This window comes from Ciconia boyciana, chromosome 7 (assembly GCF_034638445.1).
Source record: "Ciconia boyciana chromosome 7, ASM3463844v1, whole genome shotgun sequence".
NCBI classification, from domain to species: Eukaryota; Metazoa; Chordata; class Aves; order Ciconiiformes; family Ciconiidae; genus Ciconia; species Ciconia boyciana.
The window spans coordinates 117,945-136,877 of record NC_132940.1 but is presented as its reverse complement, the minus strand read 5'-3'; the positions used below and the strand labels follow the sequence as shown (position 1 = coordinate 136,877).

Below are 18,933 nucleotides of genomic sequence, written 5' to 3'. Positions count from 1 at the left end.
ATTGCATTGTACTGAAACCAACAAAAAGGAGTATTCACAGATACAGCTCATTGCCTTTTGTCAGACAGAGCAAAGCAACAGCATAGGAGCTATTTATCATTCTGCTGGGGGGAAAAAAATCTAAAAATAAATACTGTATTTTGCTACACTGTTAGTCAGCTGTTTTTTAGCAACCTGATCACGTCCAAGAAATTATAACCCTTGTAGAAAAACCTAAGTGATGAAAAAACCAATTAGTTTTACTGTAACATCCAGTAAAAATAATCTTAAATAATAAGTACCAGAGCTATAATTCATCGTATTCATTTATTTCAAAGTACACTGATTATGAAGGACACTAATTCAGCTACCAGATTTCATGGCACAGCAGCTTGTACAAGTCTAGATGCTCCGCATGCAATTGGCCCACCAGGATTCTGTTAACCTGAAAAATATACTTATTTTCTTCTATATATTATCAGCTGTGCAGAAGAGATAATTAAGCAGAATCCTGGCACACTCGTATTAGAGCTCCTCTTTCTGGTGACACATGCTCCTAGGGCAGAAACAGGTTCCCACCCTTATCAAATCAGAAGCACACGCTACACCGTGTATTTTAACGGATTATCTCCTGGTTAAGAAACAGGTACCAGCATGGGACTTCCTGCTGGAGAAGTAACCCACCAAACATCTTTTGAGAACCTTAGTCATTGGCCCTCTTTAGGAAGAGGATCTCTTTAGGCCAAACTTCCTTGTCTCAGCAGCTGTCAGAGGTCAATCAAAGGCACGGTTTCAGGTTTTAGTACAATAAAGAGCTTTGACTTCAAAGCGACTGCTCAACAGAGTACACTCAAGGAGTATGGTCACTTGCTGCAGCTGTCTTCAGCACAATCTAGGAGGGAAGGATTGATTTCACTTATGTGGATCGAGGTTGGAAATGTGCAAATACTGCTGTGTGGCCTTTTCTTAGTTAGAAGGAACAGTCAGGAGCATCCCATTCCTGCCCGTAAAAATTCCCCATAATTTGTATGGGCATGTGGACAGCACTGCATTTCTACATCAGCAGTAGGCTGCATGGGATTATTCCACAAGCTAGAGAGATTTCCTCCTGGCTACTTTTATTTATGGGTGCTTATAGCAGCCCAGCTGCTGTGAAATGCCAGAGCAGATTAATGCGATATGAAAAAAAAAAACCCAAACCCTGGTGTTTCATATGGATTGCAGCTCTATTATTCAGAAGGACAGGTATAAAGGTATTTATATCTATACCTGGATAGAGGTAAATTCCAGAGACTGGAATTCCAGGATCATAAAAGCTTGGTACCAGCAAATTCAGACTGAACAATATGGAGGGGGAAAAAAGGCAAAAACATTAAGACAAAGTTTAAGTTGCATAGGTCTTTTGTTGAAAATTATACTCAGTTACTGTTGGGACCTGTTGCCTAAGAAAACTTAGATATCTAAGGCATCCATCTAACTCGAAAGGCTGCCAGGCATTTATTTCCTGTTATCCTAGCAAAAGTAAAACACGGGTTTACAATAAACCTATTTTTTCCCAGTAATTACTTATTAGGCTTGTCACTGCTTTCCCACCCCCCTCATGGAGTTTACGCCCTCTGTATCACACCACCTGAATGAGATTCCATTAGTTCACCTAAGTCAGCATAGACCAATGAGTACTATGAACTAGATGTCCTGTCTTGGCTACTGTTTTCTCTGTCCAGGAGGAAAGAAGGAATGAATTTTTAAGCAATGAATATTGACTCAGGGCCAAATGCTGTCTACTGTGTCTGAACTTGACCAGCAGCTGCTACAAACAATGCAAAAGGTAACAGGGATAGAGGCATCCCACACAGACACTGCTTTTTATTGGGGCTTCTGGATCTCAAACTTGCTGAGACTCGACCACCTCCCAAATAGGTGATCAGAGAAAATAAAGTTGGAAGGAACTTTGAAAGGTTATTCTGTGTGTCTTCTTCCAGGATTTTCTTGGGTACTTCTTCAGTGCTTCCTCAAGCTATGACTGAAACACCTTCTTCAAAGTCCCAAAGGAATCAGTACGACTTCAGCAGAAAAAGAGTACATGCAAAAACCTAAATGTCCAGGCTTGGGTATATGTTGTACAATGTGCAGCCATTATGTTTTGCCTAGCCTTCACTGTAACAAAACAAGGTTGTTAACAAGTTTGGGGATGTGTTTATCGTCATTCTATTAAACAAAGCAGAGTCATATTTCATCAAACACACCTTGTTCCTAACCTCACAGGAAAGCTCTTATGTTTATGTACTTTAATAGTTCTAAGTCAACTTAATTTATGTTATCCTGCTAGATGTTTCTATACTATTGTATTAGGCTAATAGCCATTAAGGAGACACCATCTCCTTGACACAGTACCCAGATGCTAGGGAAAATTATATACTCACACTAGCAGATTTTGTAAATCTGACTGTCTCTGAGCCAGGTACTAGCAATAGGAAAAACCAATAGTAAACACAGTTAAGCAACTGTGAATGTTATGTGTTCTTGCACTTCAGGAGCGAATGCACAACAAGCAAGTTTTTTCACATCCAAGTGAAGACCCATTACTGAATTTAATAAATCACCTCCAGGTTTGTTTTTGTTTGGTTTAACTGTAACAGCAATTTTTCTTCTGACCAGGTGATTATGGCTAATTTGTTTTATTTTTGCTTATCATGGTATGGTATGACCATGTTTTTACAGATAATAGTAACAACTAATTAGTCTGTGCAGAATGAGATATTTATGACTCTAACATATGGATGCAGTGTGGAGACATACAGGCCTGGTATGACAGGAGAGACCTTGAGAAGTGGAGACACAAGATTGGATAGTAATATAGTGTACAGGCATGGGATGACAAAAAGATGGGGCATAGGCTTAGCACTGGAGACCTCATGACTACAAATAGCTCACAATGGACTGTTAAGAAATACAGTGCTGGAGCTGGAAAATGATGGTTTTCAAGGATAACAAAAGAGAACAAAGAGTAAGTATTTAATATAAGTAAAACACACCACATATAGTAAGTTCGGACATAGTTTGAAGTTGTAGGCCAATGAAGAGCAAGGTATAAAAGTATGTTAGCAAACATATAAAAAGGTCCCCAAGTGGATCCTAGAGTGAGGAAGAAAAAACCATCAATATCGACGTGACGTTCCTCCTGGCAAGGGACTCCAGACACTGGCAACTCACAGTAACACACCCACACACACCCACCCAGCACCAGACTGAAGCCAGCGACCTTCGGACCTGGAGGAGCAGCTGAAGGACGGAAGGATGAACCTTCCATCGCTACTCCACGTCCTAAGGTCGGTGGCTGCAGCCTGGTGCAGGGGGGGAGGGTGTTACTGTAACACATGGAAGGATGAACCTTCCATCACTAGGAAAAAGGAAAAGGGGATAGAAACTAAGAAGTATTAATATAACAATTTTAACTCTATTTAACTGTAACTATTATTGAGACTTTTTTCTGTACAGTAGTACTCTTTCTGTAATAGCTAGATTTGAACTAATAAAAAATCATTGGATTAGACTGTTAAGATTTTAATTATTCCAATAGAATTCTTGGCTTTATATATAAGGTGTGTTTCCCCTTTGCCCACAAACAAGATTTTTAGCTTAGCACAGATGCTAAATTCTCTTATTACAGCCCAACTGCAGTATAAGACACCAAACTTTTCTTGATTTCCTGTCCCTTCCCTCACCTCTAATGAACCAAATAATTACGAAAACTGTCTCAGCTTCACTGGTGTAGATTCTGAGAAACTCTGACAAATTTGCTACAACAGAGTTGAGATTACACTCTAGCTCAGGAATTTTAAGCATGAAAATAGCTATGTTGATACTGTATTTTATTATTTCAATGACAGATTATGAAAAACAACATGTCAAAGAGAAGCTACACAGAAAAACCAAACAGCACTATAAATGCATCTACCACTTTGGAGGGGCATCTTTAAGATTGTCTCCTAAATGCCAAAGGTCTGCGGAGGTTGGTGAAAAAAACCTTATTTTTAATCAGACTGATGCTGGTAAGAAATAACTCCATGTGTCTGTAAATACCTACCTTCTTTCCCAAGTATAGAACTGCACTCTTCCAGTCCAAACCTACAAGGTGGCCAGGGATTCCATGTAGAAACAGGACTTGGGACAGACAGCCCTAGGACACAGCTCAGGCAGGAACCAAAGGCACCAGCCTGAGCTTAAATGAAACCCTTGGTCAGAGGATGTGGGTGGAAGCCCCAGGTGAGACTGGTCAGGGCAACGATGACCTATTCATGCTCTCAGCGCCCTGATGCAGAGAAATATCAATGGATTCCTAAACAGAAGGATTCACTAACTCTGACAAAACTACCAAGTTATGGTAAGTGTACTAATTCTAACTGCAACAGTGATGCTTCATGTTTCTGGGCAATGTCTCCTTTTCCAGAGCACATAGCCCAGGGAAATAAGAACACTAAAGGCTTTAAAAATTCCATACACATATGTAAAGCTTTGTTTTGATAACACAGGGAGTTCCACTAAAAGCAGTGGGTTTGAGCTTTATCTCCTCCTGCATGACAACTCCATTACACACTCACAATTTCCTGGAGTTTGTATCATGTAGAAACTGCTCCAATCCATCTCACAGAGGACTGTGCAAAGGTTAGATTTAATTTTATTACATCATTGTTAAATTGTATGGTAGCAGAGAGAATTTCCCCTCAACTCTGTATTAATATCCTGCTTGTTAAAAGACATAACAAAGTTTATTTAGTCATAAAGAAGCCTAGCTTGTTAAACTATTTCTTTCTGGGTAATGTTCAGTGACAGTCATACCACTCAGCAATAAATAATCAACTGAATAGTGTATAACTATGCATAACAGTTAAGTTAATCTCCTTACTTAAAGATGTTCTGATTGCATCATTCTTGTTCATGGCTGAGCAATACCTTACTCCCAAGAATGGCTCAGCTTAAGTCACTAAGCTGAAAGAAGTACAATACTCACTCTCAAAAGGATGCTAAATTGGAGCCTGGATGCTTTCATATGCTCTAGAATCTTAATTGGACCAGAAACTGTAGTAATTAATTTGGCTCAAGAAATACTAAGAAGTACTAGACCACTAGATGAGCAATTTGTATTGACTAAATCCTACTGGTTTTATTGCCTGTTCACTTACTGACCTAACCATTTCTGGTATGCAGTACTTTTCATATTTTAAGAAGATACATTGAATTCAACTCAGCTACTTATATTAATAAAGTAAGCACTTATTGTTGTATCAAAGGAGATGTTTGTAAATTTAACTGAGCTATTGTTTGCATCGTCAATAATCTGTTGAAGACCTCTTGCAAAAACTTAGAATACACCTAGCTTTGTAAATCCAAGTCTTCCCATAAAAGTCTCCATGATAATCCAAATGAGGAAAAGATGTTTAAACGGTTTCCAAGATCAGCATAATGTAGGAATCCCATGAAGGTTTCAGTATCACCGAAGTACCAAAGTACAGATGCTTCTGAAATACCACAATTGCACAAAAAACTAAGAACGTCCAGTTATCTTTGTAATCAGGGTTTTACCATAATACACTGTTCAGAAAGTCTCTATTCTACTGGGTAAATACTCTAGTTTTTTTTTTTTAAATACCCATTAATAGAGATAGTCACCATAGTCCAATAAAAATAGTATCTGTCTTTAACACTGTCTAGATAGATATTTATATCATATCCTATTGCAGTCAATAATGTGCATTTAAAGTCTTCAAACTATGGATTATGAAAAAGTGTATTTAAACAGTTCTGAAATGCATATTTACATAATCGACTGTAATTTTTCTAGAAAGCTATTGCAAACCTTTGTGTTCACTCTCACACAGTTCTATAGGGATCTTTATTTTTTCTCTAATATTGTAACTTAATATGCATAAGAAAAAGTTAGGATTATCAGTTGTGTGCTTCCTGAAGTTTTGGGGCACAACTTTCTGTTGATTTCTTTAGACATAAATTTGACTTAAAATCTTGTAATGACAAAAAAGGTAAAATGAAACAAATTTGTACTGCATTTCTAATTGTTTTTTGATACCATACTGATTGTTCAGTGAATTATGATTATACTTTATGTCTTATCTATTCCAAGAAAACAAACTCATTATAAGAACATTCAACATGATCATGAACTTTGTGACTACAAGTAATAAATATGTCATACAGCTCAGAGTATGCAGACACATCTCCACATTAGACACCTGATTTAGAGCCCAATTCTGCTGGGAAGAAACGTTCCTCATACTTTGAGATATCAGAAAGGTAGCTCACATACACAAAGTGTGATGGTCTTGTATGTGTCCCCTACTGCATTCACTTTATGTTTATGAAGTCAAGAGAGAAACAGCAGCCACATAAATGGCCTAAAATTGCTTTGTCACTTCACCTCAACCAAAGTACATACCTTCATTTTTTTCAACGAGTCACCCTTTTGCAAGTATTGTAAGTATTGTGTTTATTAAACCTACTTTTCAATAAATCTACAATGTGATTGCATAAACCTTCTCTGTGTGTTATGTTTATACTTTCCAACAACTTATGATTCCATCATCAACTTCCATTTAATCTGCTAGAAGAGTGGATATGTGTTGACAATTTTACATTTTGTGAAAATCAGCAGGAGGCAGAGAAAGACTACCCTGTACATACCTTGAGGCATGAAAAGTTAAGCAAACACCGTATTAGACTGCAGAGAATCAAAGATGGGGGGAGGGCAAGTTACAGTTTAAATGTCCCCAAAACTTGATTGACTTTAACAACAAAGTCAGTCACAAGACACGAGCATAGGAAACCTGGCTTCCTCAGTTCTGGCACTCATGGAATTTACTTATTTAATGGAAAAATTTGGAACAGATAAACAAATTCAATTTAATAATCTACTGTTCAGAATCTCATCACAATTTAAAATCAACACACCACCTTCTCCTTCATGTAATTACTACCCAGGCAAACTAGAGGGTTGGTATAAGAATTTTAGTCATCTAAACAACTTGGGACAATAGGTGCTTGCTACGAATACAAAAGCCGTGTACAGATCATAGAATGGTTTGGGTTGGAAGGGATCTTTGAAGATCATCTAGTCCAACACCTCTGCCACAGGCAGGGACATCTTTCACTAGATCAGGTTGCTCAAAGCCACATCCAACCTGACCTTGAACACTTCCAGTGATGGGGCATCCACAACTTCTCCGGGAAACCTGTTCCAGCATCTCATCACCCTCATCGTAAAAACTTTCTTCCTTATGTCCAACCTAAATCTACCCTCTTTCAGTTTAAAACCATTGCCCCTTGTCCTGTCACTACAAGCCCTGGTAAAAAGAAGTCTTTCTCCATCTTTCTTATAAACAAACACTCTTTATATATTGAAAGGCCACAATAATGTCTCCCGGGAGCCTTCTCTTCTGCAGGCTGAACAACCCCAATTCTCTCAGCCTTTCTTCACAGGAGAGGTGTTCCAGACCTCTGACAAGTTCTGTGGCCGTCCTCTGGACCCGCTCCAACAGGTCCATGTCTTTCTTGTGCTGAGGGCTCCAGAGCTGAACGCAGTACTGCAGGTGGGGTCTGACCACAGCAGAGTAGAGGGGGAGAATCACCTCTCTCGACCTGCTGGCCACGTTTCTTTTGATGCAGCCCAGGATACGGTCAGCTTTCTGGGCTGAGAGCACACATTGCTGGGTCATGTCCAATTTTTCACCCACCGGTACCCCCAAGTCCTTCTCTGCAGGGCTGCTCTCAAACCATTCATCTACCAGCCTGTACTGATACTGGGGATTACCCTGACCTAGGTGCAGGGCCTTGCACTTGGCCTTGTTGGACTTCAAGAGGTTCACACAGGTCCACTCCTCAAGCCTGTCATGGTCCCTCTGGATGGCATCCCTTCCCTCTAGCGAATCAACTGCACTCCTCAGCCTGTTGTTGTCTGCAAACCTGGTGAGGGTGCACTCGATCCCACTATCTATTGTTGTTGATGAAGATATTAAATAGCATTGGTCCCAAAACAGACACCACTCGTTACTGATTTCTACTTGGATATGGAGCCATTGACTGTAACTCTTGGGACAAGGATGTTGTGGAGGACATTGCCACAGGACCAGGCAAAAGATGAAGCAGCATGCTAAGAGAGAAAGTTCTCACTCAAAGAGACCTATCTGCAGTAATAAACAATAGGAAACATATTACAAAGTGCTGCTTTTAAAATTCTCACTCTGTTTTTCTCCCCAGCCCCCTAAATTTATTCCAAGTGAATTGTTTTATCTAAACTAGAATGATAGCAAAACCAGACATTGCTGAAGCTCTGTACCTAGGTTCAGCAGATCTGCTCAAAGAGTAAATTATTTATCCCACCTAAAATATGCAAAGCCTAGATAAAGTGGACCAAATTTATGTCAGAGGAATACAGGTTTAAACCATGTGAATCTGAGTTTCACCTACTTCTAACGCTTCTGAGTATATTCAAATGTGAATAAAGTGTTAAATCAAGTTTCAGCTTTAACATGAATGTCAGCCACTGGTAAGAAAGTTGAACCTCAGGAGGTGAAATGAATTACATAACACGATACACAAGGATTTACCAGCAGGAGCTAAGGCAGCTTTATCTGCAGCAGTGTCACAGCCAATAGCTTCCACATCGTATGATGCTGCTACGGCTAAATAGCCCATTTTACTTAGATTGAGGGTGTCCTTCCTGCATGGTACGTATGTGTAACTGGATGAAATTAAGAAAGGGAAATGCAGGCCAAGCTACAAGAAATAACATATCTTGATAGAAAGTTTCATAGTTCATCAAAAGGTCTTCCAAGGGAAACAGAAGAACCTCCCCCACTTAGGAAAATAAACAAATAGAATTCTTTTTAGTAAAAAACTGACATGATCACTTCACAACAGTTACTAGGAATCCCAATTACAGACTCAAGTTTTGGTTGCACCCACTACTGGCAAAAGAAATCATAGGAAAGTAGTTCTTCCTAGAGAGGATCTAAATATGCAGATATAAAAAAGTAAGCTAGCTAAATTTGAGTTGAAAGTAATTAAATTTGGCACTTCATTTACTTCCTCTCAGTGATGTTTCTTAAAATAGTGATAAAAGCTTTCTTTAAAGACAACCTCATCATCCATTTGGACTTCAGTGATTTGCAAGCTAACAACTGAACTACAGTTCACCACTATAGGAAATTACTTACGGTACAGTCACTGCTAAGAGCCTGATTCTGCAATGAAGTCAAAAAGAATTTTACCATTGATTTCCACAGTCACATGACAGCCCTTAATAGTGCAGTTACATGAAAGAAAATACTACTTTGGTTAAAAAACAAAGATCGCACAACCTCAAAAATCAGCTGTAATGAGAAAAGGAAATAATTAGTAATTTGCCTCCTTAGCTTCAGTGGCAACCTTCCTGTTGGGAAAGAACTTTGTTTTTTCTCATTTGGAAGTCCTCTGCTAGAGAGAGGCCTCAATAAAGTCAATGTCATTGTTCTTGACAAATCCTTTGTATTTAACCCATTTTAAGGAAAAACTGGATGCAATTCCTGGAGCCAGCTTACACAATGAAGCTTCACAATGAAGACTAAACTTAAGGAACCACTACGAAGCTTGTTTTCAAAGATGAACTTACCATCCTTCTCACACATGCATGCAGACAGACAATGCAGCTGAAAGTGAGAGAGCTTAAGACGAACAGGCCTCAAAATGCCTATGGGCTTATCAAAACCTTTTACAGAGCCATATTCACACTACCAGTCAACCATTCTGTCTGGAACCTTGGGCTTCCAGCAGTTAGTCTAACTCTAATAACCAGCCATCTGATACCTATTACCTCAAAGAGAAATCTGAGATAGTTAAAAAACTGTTCACAGAGCCTAATGTCAGCTGTCAACCATGGGCTTGACTCATCTCTTCTAAGGAATCGGATTGATGACACAAGTCAAAAGACCAAAAATTTTGAGAAGAATTTGCCTTTGTCATTTATAAATGCTGAAACTCTGAGGAATCCTTGAGATTCCAAGGGGAGAGGTTTAGGACGCCTATACCTCTGAAAAATAAACCTGTGGGCTAATAAATAAACAGTTACTGGCAGAGACAACACAGTCAGGAGAATAACTATTACAGCAACCTAATTTAAAAGGAAAACCATAGCCTATATGCTGAATTTGGAAATGCTGCACTTTCCTTTTGTAAGTCTTTAACATTATGTGATCTAACAGGGAAAACAAATCTAAATTCAAACCTTGCTTCCCAATACAAGACTAGAGCAATTACTCAAGATTTCTGCAAATGTGGTAACACAATACACACTATCACTAACCAAATCCACATATGCAAATGAGATAAAAGGAAGTAAACACACTGATGACAGGAAACAGCTAAAATAGCAACAATTCTAGTCAGAATAATTCTTCAGAACTACAAGTTGATCACACATACATTGCCCTCCTCCCTCAAGTTGAATAACTAAAGGATCACCCTTTCTTACCCGAGTAACATGCTTTGAAAAATGAAGTTAAAAAATGATTGTATTATGACAACACCACAGGCAGTTCTTCCTGTCGTGAGTCTCTTACCAGAGTGTTCTTGCTTACAAACGGCAAGTGAGGAAGCATACATAGCACTTATTGAACTCTATTCAAAAGGTATTTTCCCTTCCTGAATACTGTATTCCTGCTCTTCTTTCAGAAGAATATTTCCATGCCCACCTTTCTGCCATCAGTGCTGAATATCTATGGTCCTAGACCTACTCCCTCTGCAGTAACCTGCAAAACCATTTGAATTCCAGAGGAGTAGGAACAGGTTCTCTCAGAAGTTAAATAACTACAGACTCACCTATTCAGATGTCACCTTTGAAAGACTCTAATTTCTTTCTGGCTTGTTTTCCCTCCCTAAAGGCTTTTTTTCCTTTTCCTTTCTGGGAGGAAGCCAAGCTGTGAATTTTCCTTTAGCCACATCAAGGTTCAGACCATAGAGGCTAATTATAAAATACAGTTTTCCGAGTTGTAAACATGTCACACAGCATGCCTGTGATATCAAGGCAAAGGCTGCTTTACCAAGCCATTTTTGCCCATTTGTATAACTCAGCCAATTACAGGCAGCCTTTAGGACTCACAGAAAAGAAGCCTTGTTTCTAAGGGGGTTTGCTCATTCTGCAGGTTTGTTTTGCCATGGAAATCTCGCGCACATTGGAAGAGGAAATCGGTTTTGCAGCGACACCTTCAAACAGGCTAAGAAGCTTTGCAAACCCCGTGCTCCCTGTCGCAAATATATTAGCTTCCAAGGAGCAATTACAGCAGAGCTCGAGCACCGAGATGAAGTTCTGCCCCCAGTGACCTTCCCGGCGCGCGGGCTGGCAGGATCCAGTCAGGGAGCGGAGCTCGCGTAGTCCGGGTACCCCGGCTACGGCTGTGGAGCTCCCGGTCCCTACGCCCAAAACACCAGCACCCCGCAGGTACCGCCAGCACAGCGGGCTCCCGCCTCCCGGCCCCGGTACCACGGCCCCACCGCGGCCCGCGGGTAAGCAGCCCCCAGCCCCACACACCGGTCCCGCGCGCCCAACGGCCGGCGCGGCCTGGCCCGGCCCGGCCCGGCCCGGCCCGACGCGCCCAACGGCCGGCCCTCCCCGCCGCCGCGCACCTGCTGCCCGGCGGCCTTCCTTCCCGCCCGCCCGCGCCGGCCCCCGGGCCCGGGCCCCGGGCACGCACCGCAGCCCTCTCCTCCCCAGAGCGCGGACAAAGCGGCCACAACGCACCTGCTCCCGGGGAGGCGGAGGTGGAGGAGGTTCTCACCGCCCCCATCTCTGCGCCCACCGGCTCCCCCCCCGCACCCGACCGTCCCGCCTTCTTCGGGCCGGGCGAGCCGCAGCACAAGCAGAGAGGTGCCCCAGCGTCTTTGGGGGCTCCCTCCTGCACGGGGGGGCCCTACGCCCACCCCGCCCCCAGCATCGGCCCAGGGAAACAAACTCTGGCTGCTGCTGCACGCAGGCTGGATCCGCAATGTAAACAGGCCGGAGTCGGGCACGGGCGCCGGCTGCCTCCGCCCGCTAGCACCGGCGCCCGCCCTGCCTTGCTCCCGCGCCCGGGCGCTCACCGTAGAGAGGCGTGGAGGCTTCTCCCTTCCTCGCCATCGTCGCCCGGTGCCCTCCGCGCCGGCACAGCCAGGGGCCCGGCGCCTCCGCCCGCCGCTCAGCGCGCTCTTTGTTGCCGTGAAGGCATGAGAGGCGGCAGCGGCCGGGCAGCGTCCCGCTCCGCTCCGCCGCGGCCGCCCGGAGCACCGCCCGAGCCCCGCGCTGACCCTCCCGTCCCGTCGGCTCCGCGGCCGACGCCTGCGCCGAGCCCGCGGGGGCGGTGCCCGAGCCGCGCGGGGGGGCCGCGGGCAGAGGGGCGCGCCGGGGGCAGGCGCAGGGGCGGCAGGACGGCCCGCAGCCGGCAGCCGGTCCGCACGGCCCCGCCGCGGCGCCGCTGCCCCCCCCCTCGGGACGCGCCTCGCTAACTTCTCCGGGGCCCGGCTCCCGGCGACAACTTCGGCAGCCGGTGGCAGCGGGCGCCGTACCTGGTGGGGTCCGCGGCGGCGAGGGCTCCATCCTCTGCCCCCGCCGCCAGGCGCTGCCTGGGAGCAGCGCCCTGCCGCGGAGCGCCGGTCGTTCCCCCGCGAAACGCGACTGCCACAGCCGGATCGGCTCCGGCTCCGGCTCCGGCTCCGGCTCCGGCTCCGGCTCCGGGGCGGCGGGCGCCCGTGCCGCTGTCAGGGTGGGAAGGCTCCCCCTTTCCGTGCCCGTGCCCTGAGCCTAGAGGTTTCGCCGCGGGTGGGAAGCAGGCAGCCGGTGCTGGAGCCGCTTACTGCCCGCCCGGGACCCGCCGGCCCCGGGAGCGACCTTGGAAAGCGCCTCCCGCCGCGGCCCCCGGCGGAGCTGTCCGGGCCGCCCGTGCTGAGCTCTCCGGGCAGGGCCGGGCCGGGCCGGGCCGGGCCGCCCCACGGGGAGCAGCCTCTACCCAGGCGAGGAAAGGGGACGAGCTCAGTGGGGCTGCTGAGAAGTCGAAGCGCTCTGGTATGCGCCCGGAGAGCTGGGCTCCTGTCTCCTTCTGAGCGGGAGGAATTTTAACACCGCAGTTTCGGGTCTGGGTGGGGGCATTTTCATGATTCAGTCAAGCAGCAGGCTCAGTCCTGACAAATATAGATTGCTGGTCATAAACTTGCCTTTAGTTGCCATCCACCTCCCTTTGTTTTATCTGAATGGGGCAAGGGCCACTTAAAGAGCAATTAGTCTGATTGCTGAGATTCTTTTTCAGTCAGCCCAAATCATCACTACAGCAAAAGGACGCTATATTCAGATGTCACATTGCTATTTATCTGTTAGTCTGTTGTTAGGGAAACAACACTAAGTCCAACACACAGAACATTTTGTATTGAAAAAATTTGGAAATAACCCTATGTAATTCTTGACAGAAGTGCACCTGTAGGCCATCATTTACATTTTTACACGAGCAATTTGAGGAAAAGGTACTTTCCAAGGCTTGCAAATAAAGGTACCCTTTCAAAAACGGGCTTAAGACCCTCAAAAGCACACGATTATTTTATTTATGAGTAAATTAATATGCATAGATCACGGAAGTTGTTACTATGCTTGTCTTGAAACATAAACCAATCATATATGCGTTAGAGGCAGTGAGGGCACATCAGGTCTTGTAGAGCTAGCTGCCTTGGCTAGTTTTAAGAAAACTAAATCAGGCATATGTAGCACCTTATCCATCCTCCCAGAGGTCTCAGTTTAGGCCAATTGCTCTAATAATTACTGAATTTCACATATGCAGTTTTGTCTGCTAGTAGTGGAAGTACTGGGGGAAGTTATTTCCCCCTCTGCATTAAAATGTGAGGATTTATCTGTCCTTCTAACTTTTAAAATTAGTAGCTACTTCCTCCAGTTACCCTATTTTATCAGGATACTACCTAGGTGGAGGTTTATGCATTCTGTGCACCACTGGTGGTCTGCAAAGTTAATGAGAGTTCTTTCTTAAACCTAGTCCACCTATCCTTTTAAGCCACTTACCTGGTCTAGCTACCCAAGATGCCTGTCTGTGTTCCAGGAAATGGATCCCAAGGGTTAAACACCCGATGTGGAAAAGGGATGACACACTTTGCTGCCTAAGAAGAAATCCTTATTTCATCTCAGTGTTGATGACTGGGATAACAATTCAGACAATATCACCTACAGAAAGAAGAGCTTCTTGTGTCAGAGATTGAGTCAAACGTGAGAAAAGCTGCGTAGGACAGCTTTGTAAGAAGCAAGGTGGTGGGGTAACATCTTCTGGCTCATTCTGATAAGGCACGGCAACCTGAAGGGAGCAGGGCATGACAGGATTTGCTAGTCAGAGCTGAAGTAGCATTCTCAGAGAAGCTTCAGTATTATTCTACAGCTCAGTGTTATTCTGTTCCCTCTGTGCAGAGGGGTGTATCTACATATAGCCTACTTTCAAGAATGGACACTGGCATCTCAACAAACTACACAATGAGAAACATAGGTAATGGAGTTTGTATAGCCAGTCCTACAAAAAAATGCATAAAATATATTCTATATGTACCATATATTACATATAGTATATATAATATACAGCATGCACAATATATTATATATTGTGTGTATATATATAATTGTGCGTATATAATATTATACACACTATATAATATTTATATTATGTATTATGTATTGTATTTAACATATGTTATATTTAACATAGATGCTATATATAGCATGTTACATATGTTATATATAACAGAACATATATATATATATATATGTTGGGCTATGGCTAACAACCAGACATAAGCTTTTACTTACACAGCACTTCCAAGCTCTGGCAAAAAAAAAAACTCACATGCATGCTAGCAAAGTTTTTTCTTTCTTTTCATTAGGGTTTATAGACCAATATAAAATTAGGGTTCTTATGATTTTTTTAAACAATAAAATCATATATAATATTAAGAAGTTAGTGTAGAATCCTGCAGGAGAAGAAGTAACTTTTTACTGGGTTCTGACTATCAGAACCAAGGAATAACTTAAAAATACACTTAAAAAAGAGAAAACCTGCTAAAAATAATTAAAAAGGTTAGAATAGTGCTAAAAACTACATGAGTTAGAGTTTTTCAGGTAAATAGAAGGCTATGTAAAGACATCACTTTGAGACATAGCAGATCATCTCTATATATTCCTGTTTCTCAGAAGGGCCTGAGAAATGGCAAAAGGAAGCCAGCGTGTCTAGACAGAATGAAAAAGGCAGTTGCTACAAACAAGGAGGAATCTTTTGATAAAGTTGTGTTCAAATGAGTAAATTATAAAGGATCACAAAATTTGGCAGGTTAAATGTGAAAGCACAATAAGGCAGGCCAAAAAAGAGTTGGAGCATTGATTTGCAAAAAGTGTAGACACTAAAAATAATCCAGTTTTTAAAGACCAAGAGCAGAAAGAGAATATGCAGGGCCAATACAATATTTTTCTTAAGCCTCCTATGCATATATAGACTTGAAGGTGATAAACATTTTGGAAATTTTTGAAAATACTTCTGATGAAAATCCAGAAAACTGCAGACTGATAAACCTCGCTACTGCAGATTGCAAATAGTGGAAACTACAATAATGCAGACAGATTTGGAATATACGACATATTGGGAAGTATGATTTTTGTAAAGAGCAGTCAGGGCTCACAGAACTACTGGAGACCTCCTAAGGAGTCAGCAGGCATGAAGATGAGGGAATACAGCTGATCTTCAGGTTACTTGGATTTCTGAAAACATTTCACAAGGTACCTCATCAAAAAGTCTTAAATAAATTAAGCCACCACAGAGGGAAAAGGAGAAGTCTTTTTATGGCTAAAAAACGTTGAGGGATGCTAGGAGTGGCTGTCACCTCTTGCAGCTCCAGCCCAGGACCCCTCTTGCCCAGCCACTGGAGCCCAGGCTGGCGCTGGGGGACCTGGGGTCTCTGCCCAGGCAGTGGGACGTGGCTACCACCTTCCCATTGGCAGGTTCAGCCAGTCGTGAAGCTGAGCACGTGTCCTAGAGACACACACACAGACACACGCAGGACACTGACTCGGCCGGTCACACGCACTGCCACAGATGAGGCACTGCCTTCAACAGCACCGACACACAGGACCCCCATTTAACACAACCACAGGCTGCCACATCCCCTCCTCCTCTTGGGCTGACACAGACAAAAGGTCACTAGTGCAGGCACACACACGAGACTCTCTGGATGCATAAGCACACGCACATCCGCGGCCCCTCTGTCCACCCAGTACCTCTGCCCGCATCCCAGCCCTCTTACCTGCCTCAGGGGCCGCCTACTTGCTGGCTGGTGCACCTTGATGCTTTCTGCAAACACATAGCACTCACACTCATCCCACAGGCACTCCACACTCACAGGTCACCCTGGATAACAGTACAGATCCTTCCCTGCCTGGACCCAGCACCTCCTACTCACCGGCGAGTCCAGCTTGAAGTTTGGCAGCAAATGAGACATGCACGCGCACTTTGGGGAAGATACCGGCACTTGCCACCTGCAGCAGCCAGCATCAGGCAGATGAGCTGTGACCTGCAGTCCTGCTCCAGCTGCTGGCGCTGAGCTCCTCACTCACCTCACCCACACTGGTCCCTCCCAGTAGCAGGTTTTCAGAACAGACGCTGTTCCCGCCTCAGCAGCCGGCAGCCGAGACCTCCACCCGCTCCAGTAGCTGACACGGAGACCTCAGTGGCTCCAGGAGCTGGCATCACAGGGTGGGGGCACCCACATTCCCAGTCTGACTCCATTTGCTGGTAACAAATCCACCCACACAGGACCCTCAGTAGCTGGCACTTCATCCTTACAACACACATACGCATGGGATAGATAGATTACAAAGAGAGATAGTTAAGAAAAGATTTAATAAGAAGATAGGATTTAATAAGAAGACTGTGGTGATCAGGTGTGGGGCTCAGTCGGACAAGTGTACGACTGCCCTCCTTTACATGTGACTGGTCCGTTGTATACCCCGTTCTGTCTATTCCTCCTTTGTTCCTCCAGATGCCCTTGCCCTGCGCATTCCTTCATCAGTTTGCATAGCTCCACAGATCCCTTTCCAACATTCTGGACCCTCAGGTTTGCATCCTTATCAGCTGCAAAGTCCCAGTTTGCCTGCAGTTTATTGAGAGCCAGTTTGTTTCTTGTCTTTGTTGCTGTTACGTTTGCCTGTCAAGTTTGCCCCCGTATTTTCTTTATGGCTTCCCACTTTTTCTTGGCACTCCATTTGACAAGCCCTTTGATCAGATAATCTTACCGAAAGAAACATTCCCTCATCAATTAGCGTGACTGACTGGGTTAGTGTCTTATCGCTGCCTCCCTTACCATTTGTCAGTCAGGTCTGTGTCTCTTTATGTTCTTGTTTATGGCTTCCTCCTTTTCTTGTTCTCCCTTTTTGCACTGAAAAGGTTCTTGACTGGATACCCTTAAAGGAGCAGGCACTTTCCTTCCACATACCCTTACAAAAAATATTTTTAAAAATTTTAAGACTAAACAAAAACTTGTTACAGTGGTGGGGTCACCCATGGAATCTCAAAGACTTATGCGTTGGGGCCTTTGCCGTTCCAGGTACTCATCAATGATTTGAAAAAGGAGAGGAACACTGAAGTGGAAAATTTTGCTGCCGATAGTAAGTTATTTATGGGACTGAAAGAATTTCAGATAGAAATGCTCAGGGTAGATAAATGTTAAATGATACAGACAAGGGGTGCAGAGAAATAATTATATACAAAGATGAGCTTTGAGTTTTCCATTACATCCCAGGAATCATATTTTTTTATCATAGATAACATATGAAAAATTTCATTTCAGTGTGCAGAGGTAGTCAAAAGAGAGTACCAGAAAATAACAGAAAAAGAGAACAGAGCAGAACTTATCTTCTCATCTTTATACAAGAACATGAGCCACTTTACGATTCTGACTATTTCGCCACAAAACCAAGACATTGTAGAAAGTACCCAAAGAAGATTATTCAGCTTGGAAAAGAAATAGCTAAGGGGACATCAAGACATTTTTCTCTTAAATCATTGACACAAAGAGGATGACCAGGGACTGCCAGTTCACTGCCTCTTCCAATTCAAGCAGTAGGGACAACAAATGAAGTGAGCAGATGTCAGGTTGAAAACAAGCAAACCAAAGTGGTTCTTCATAGTGTAAGAAACTAAGCTGTGGTTCCCACACATTCAAAAAGCAACTGGTCAAGTTAATGGAAGAGACATCCCTGAAGCGTTATTAAATACAAAGGCGTCACCTCCAGCTCAGGAAACTTCTAAATTGGAAAATTTTTGGAGGGTAGAAAAAAAATTTGAAAAAAAATCAGTACATTATTGGTAAATGCTCTGTTCTTGAACCCTTCCCTAAGCATTCTTTGTTGCAACTGCCATAAACAGGATACTATACTAGATGGACCTTTGATCTGGCCTAGTGCAAGACTTATTACTTTTGTGGCAAAATGAATTTGAGCTATCAGTGTTGCAGAGGGCCTCGTCGTTTGTCACATGAATGTTAGATGAAAATCTCAACCTTCACCTTCTAGTGCCCATATTCTCACTCCCATTATTCTTCTTCCAGGATCTCCAACACAAGAGTTCTCTTTCTTTACTTTTCCACTGCACATGCCTCAATAGGGCTATAATCTCAGCTAGTCTTTCCGAACTCTACCTTATGCAATTCAACAACAGCAACAGCTGTGATCATTATTGAATTCTGTCTTGCGGGCCCAAGTTCTGTCAGCTGTTATGGAAATTGAACCCTTGTGAATTTACTTTGTGTTTTGTCATTTGCTGCACTTGCTAAAAATAATTATACAGGTTTTACTATAATACTAATGTCTACATTGTATCTTACATCAATACCCATTTACATGGTTAA

General features: G+C 43.5%; 1 protein-coding gene across 1 annotated transcript in view; it reads right to left on the bottom strand.

The window, feature by feature from the left end:
* SLC44A5 (solute carrier family 44 member 5) overlaps positions 1-12,215 on the bottom strand; it is a 102,157-nt gene extending 89,942 nt beyond the window's left edge. Inside the window, exon 1 of the mRNA XM_072867403.1 lies at positions 12,103-12,215. Coding sequence (XP_072723504.1) covers positions 12,103-12,139 — 37 coding nt within the window. The 5' untranslated portion in view covers positions 12,140-12,215. The remainder of the gene's footprint in view (positions 1-12,102) is intronic.
* Between the last annotated feature and the right edge of the window lie 6,718 nt (positions 12,216-18,933).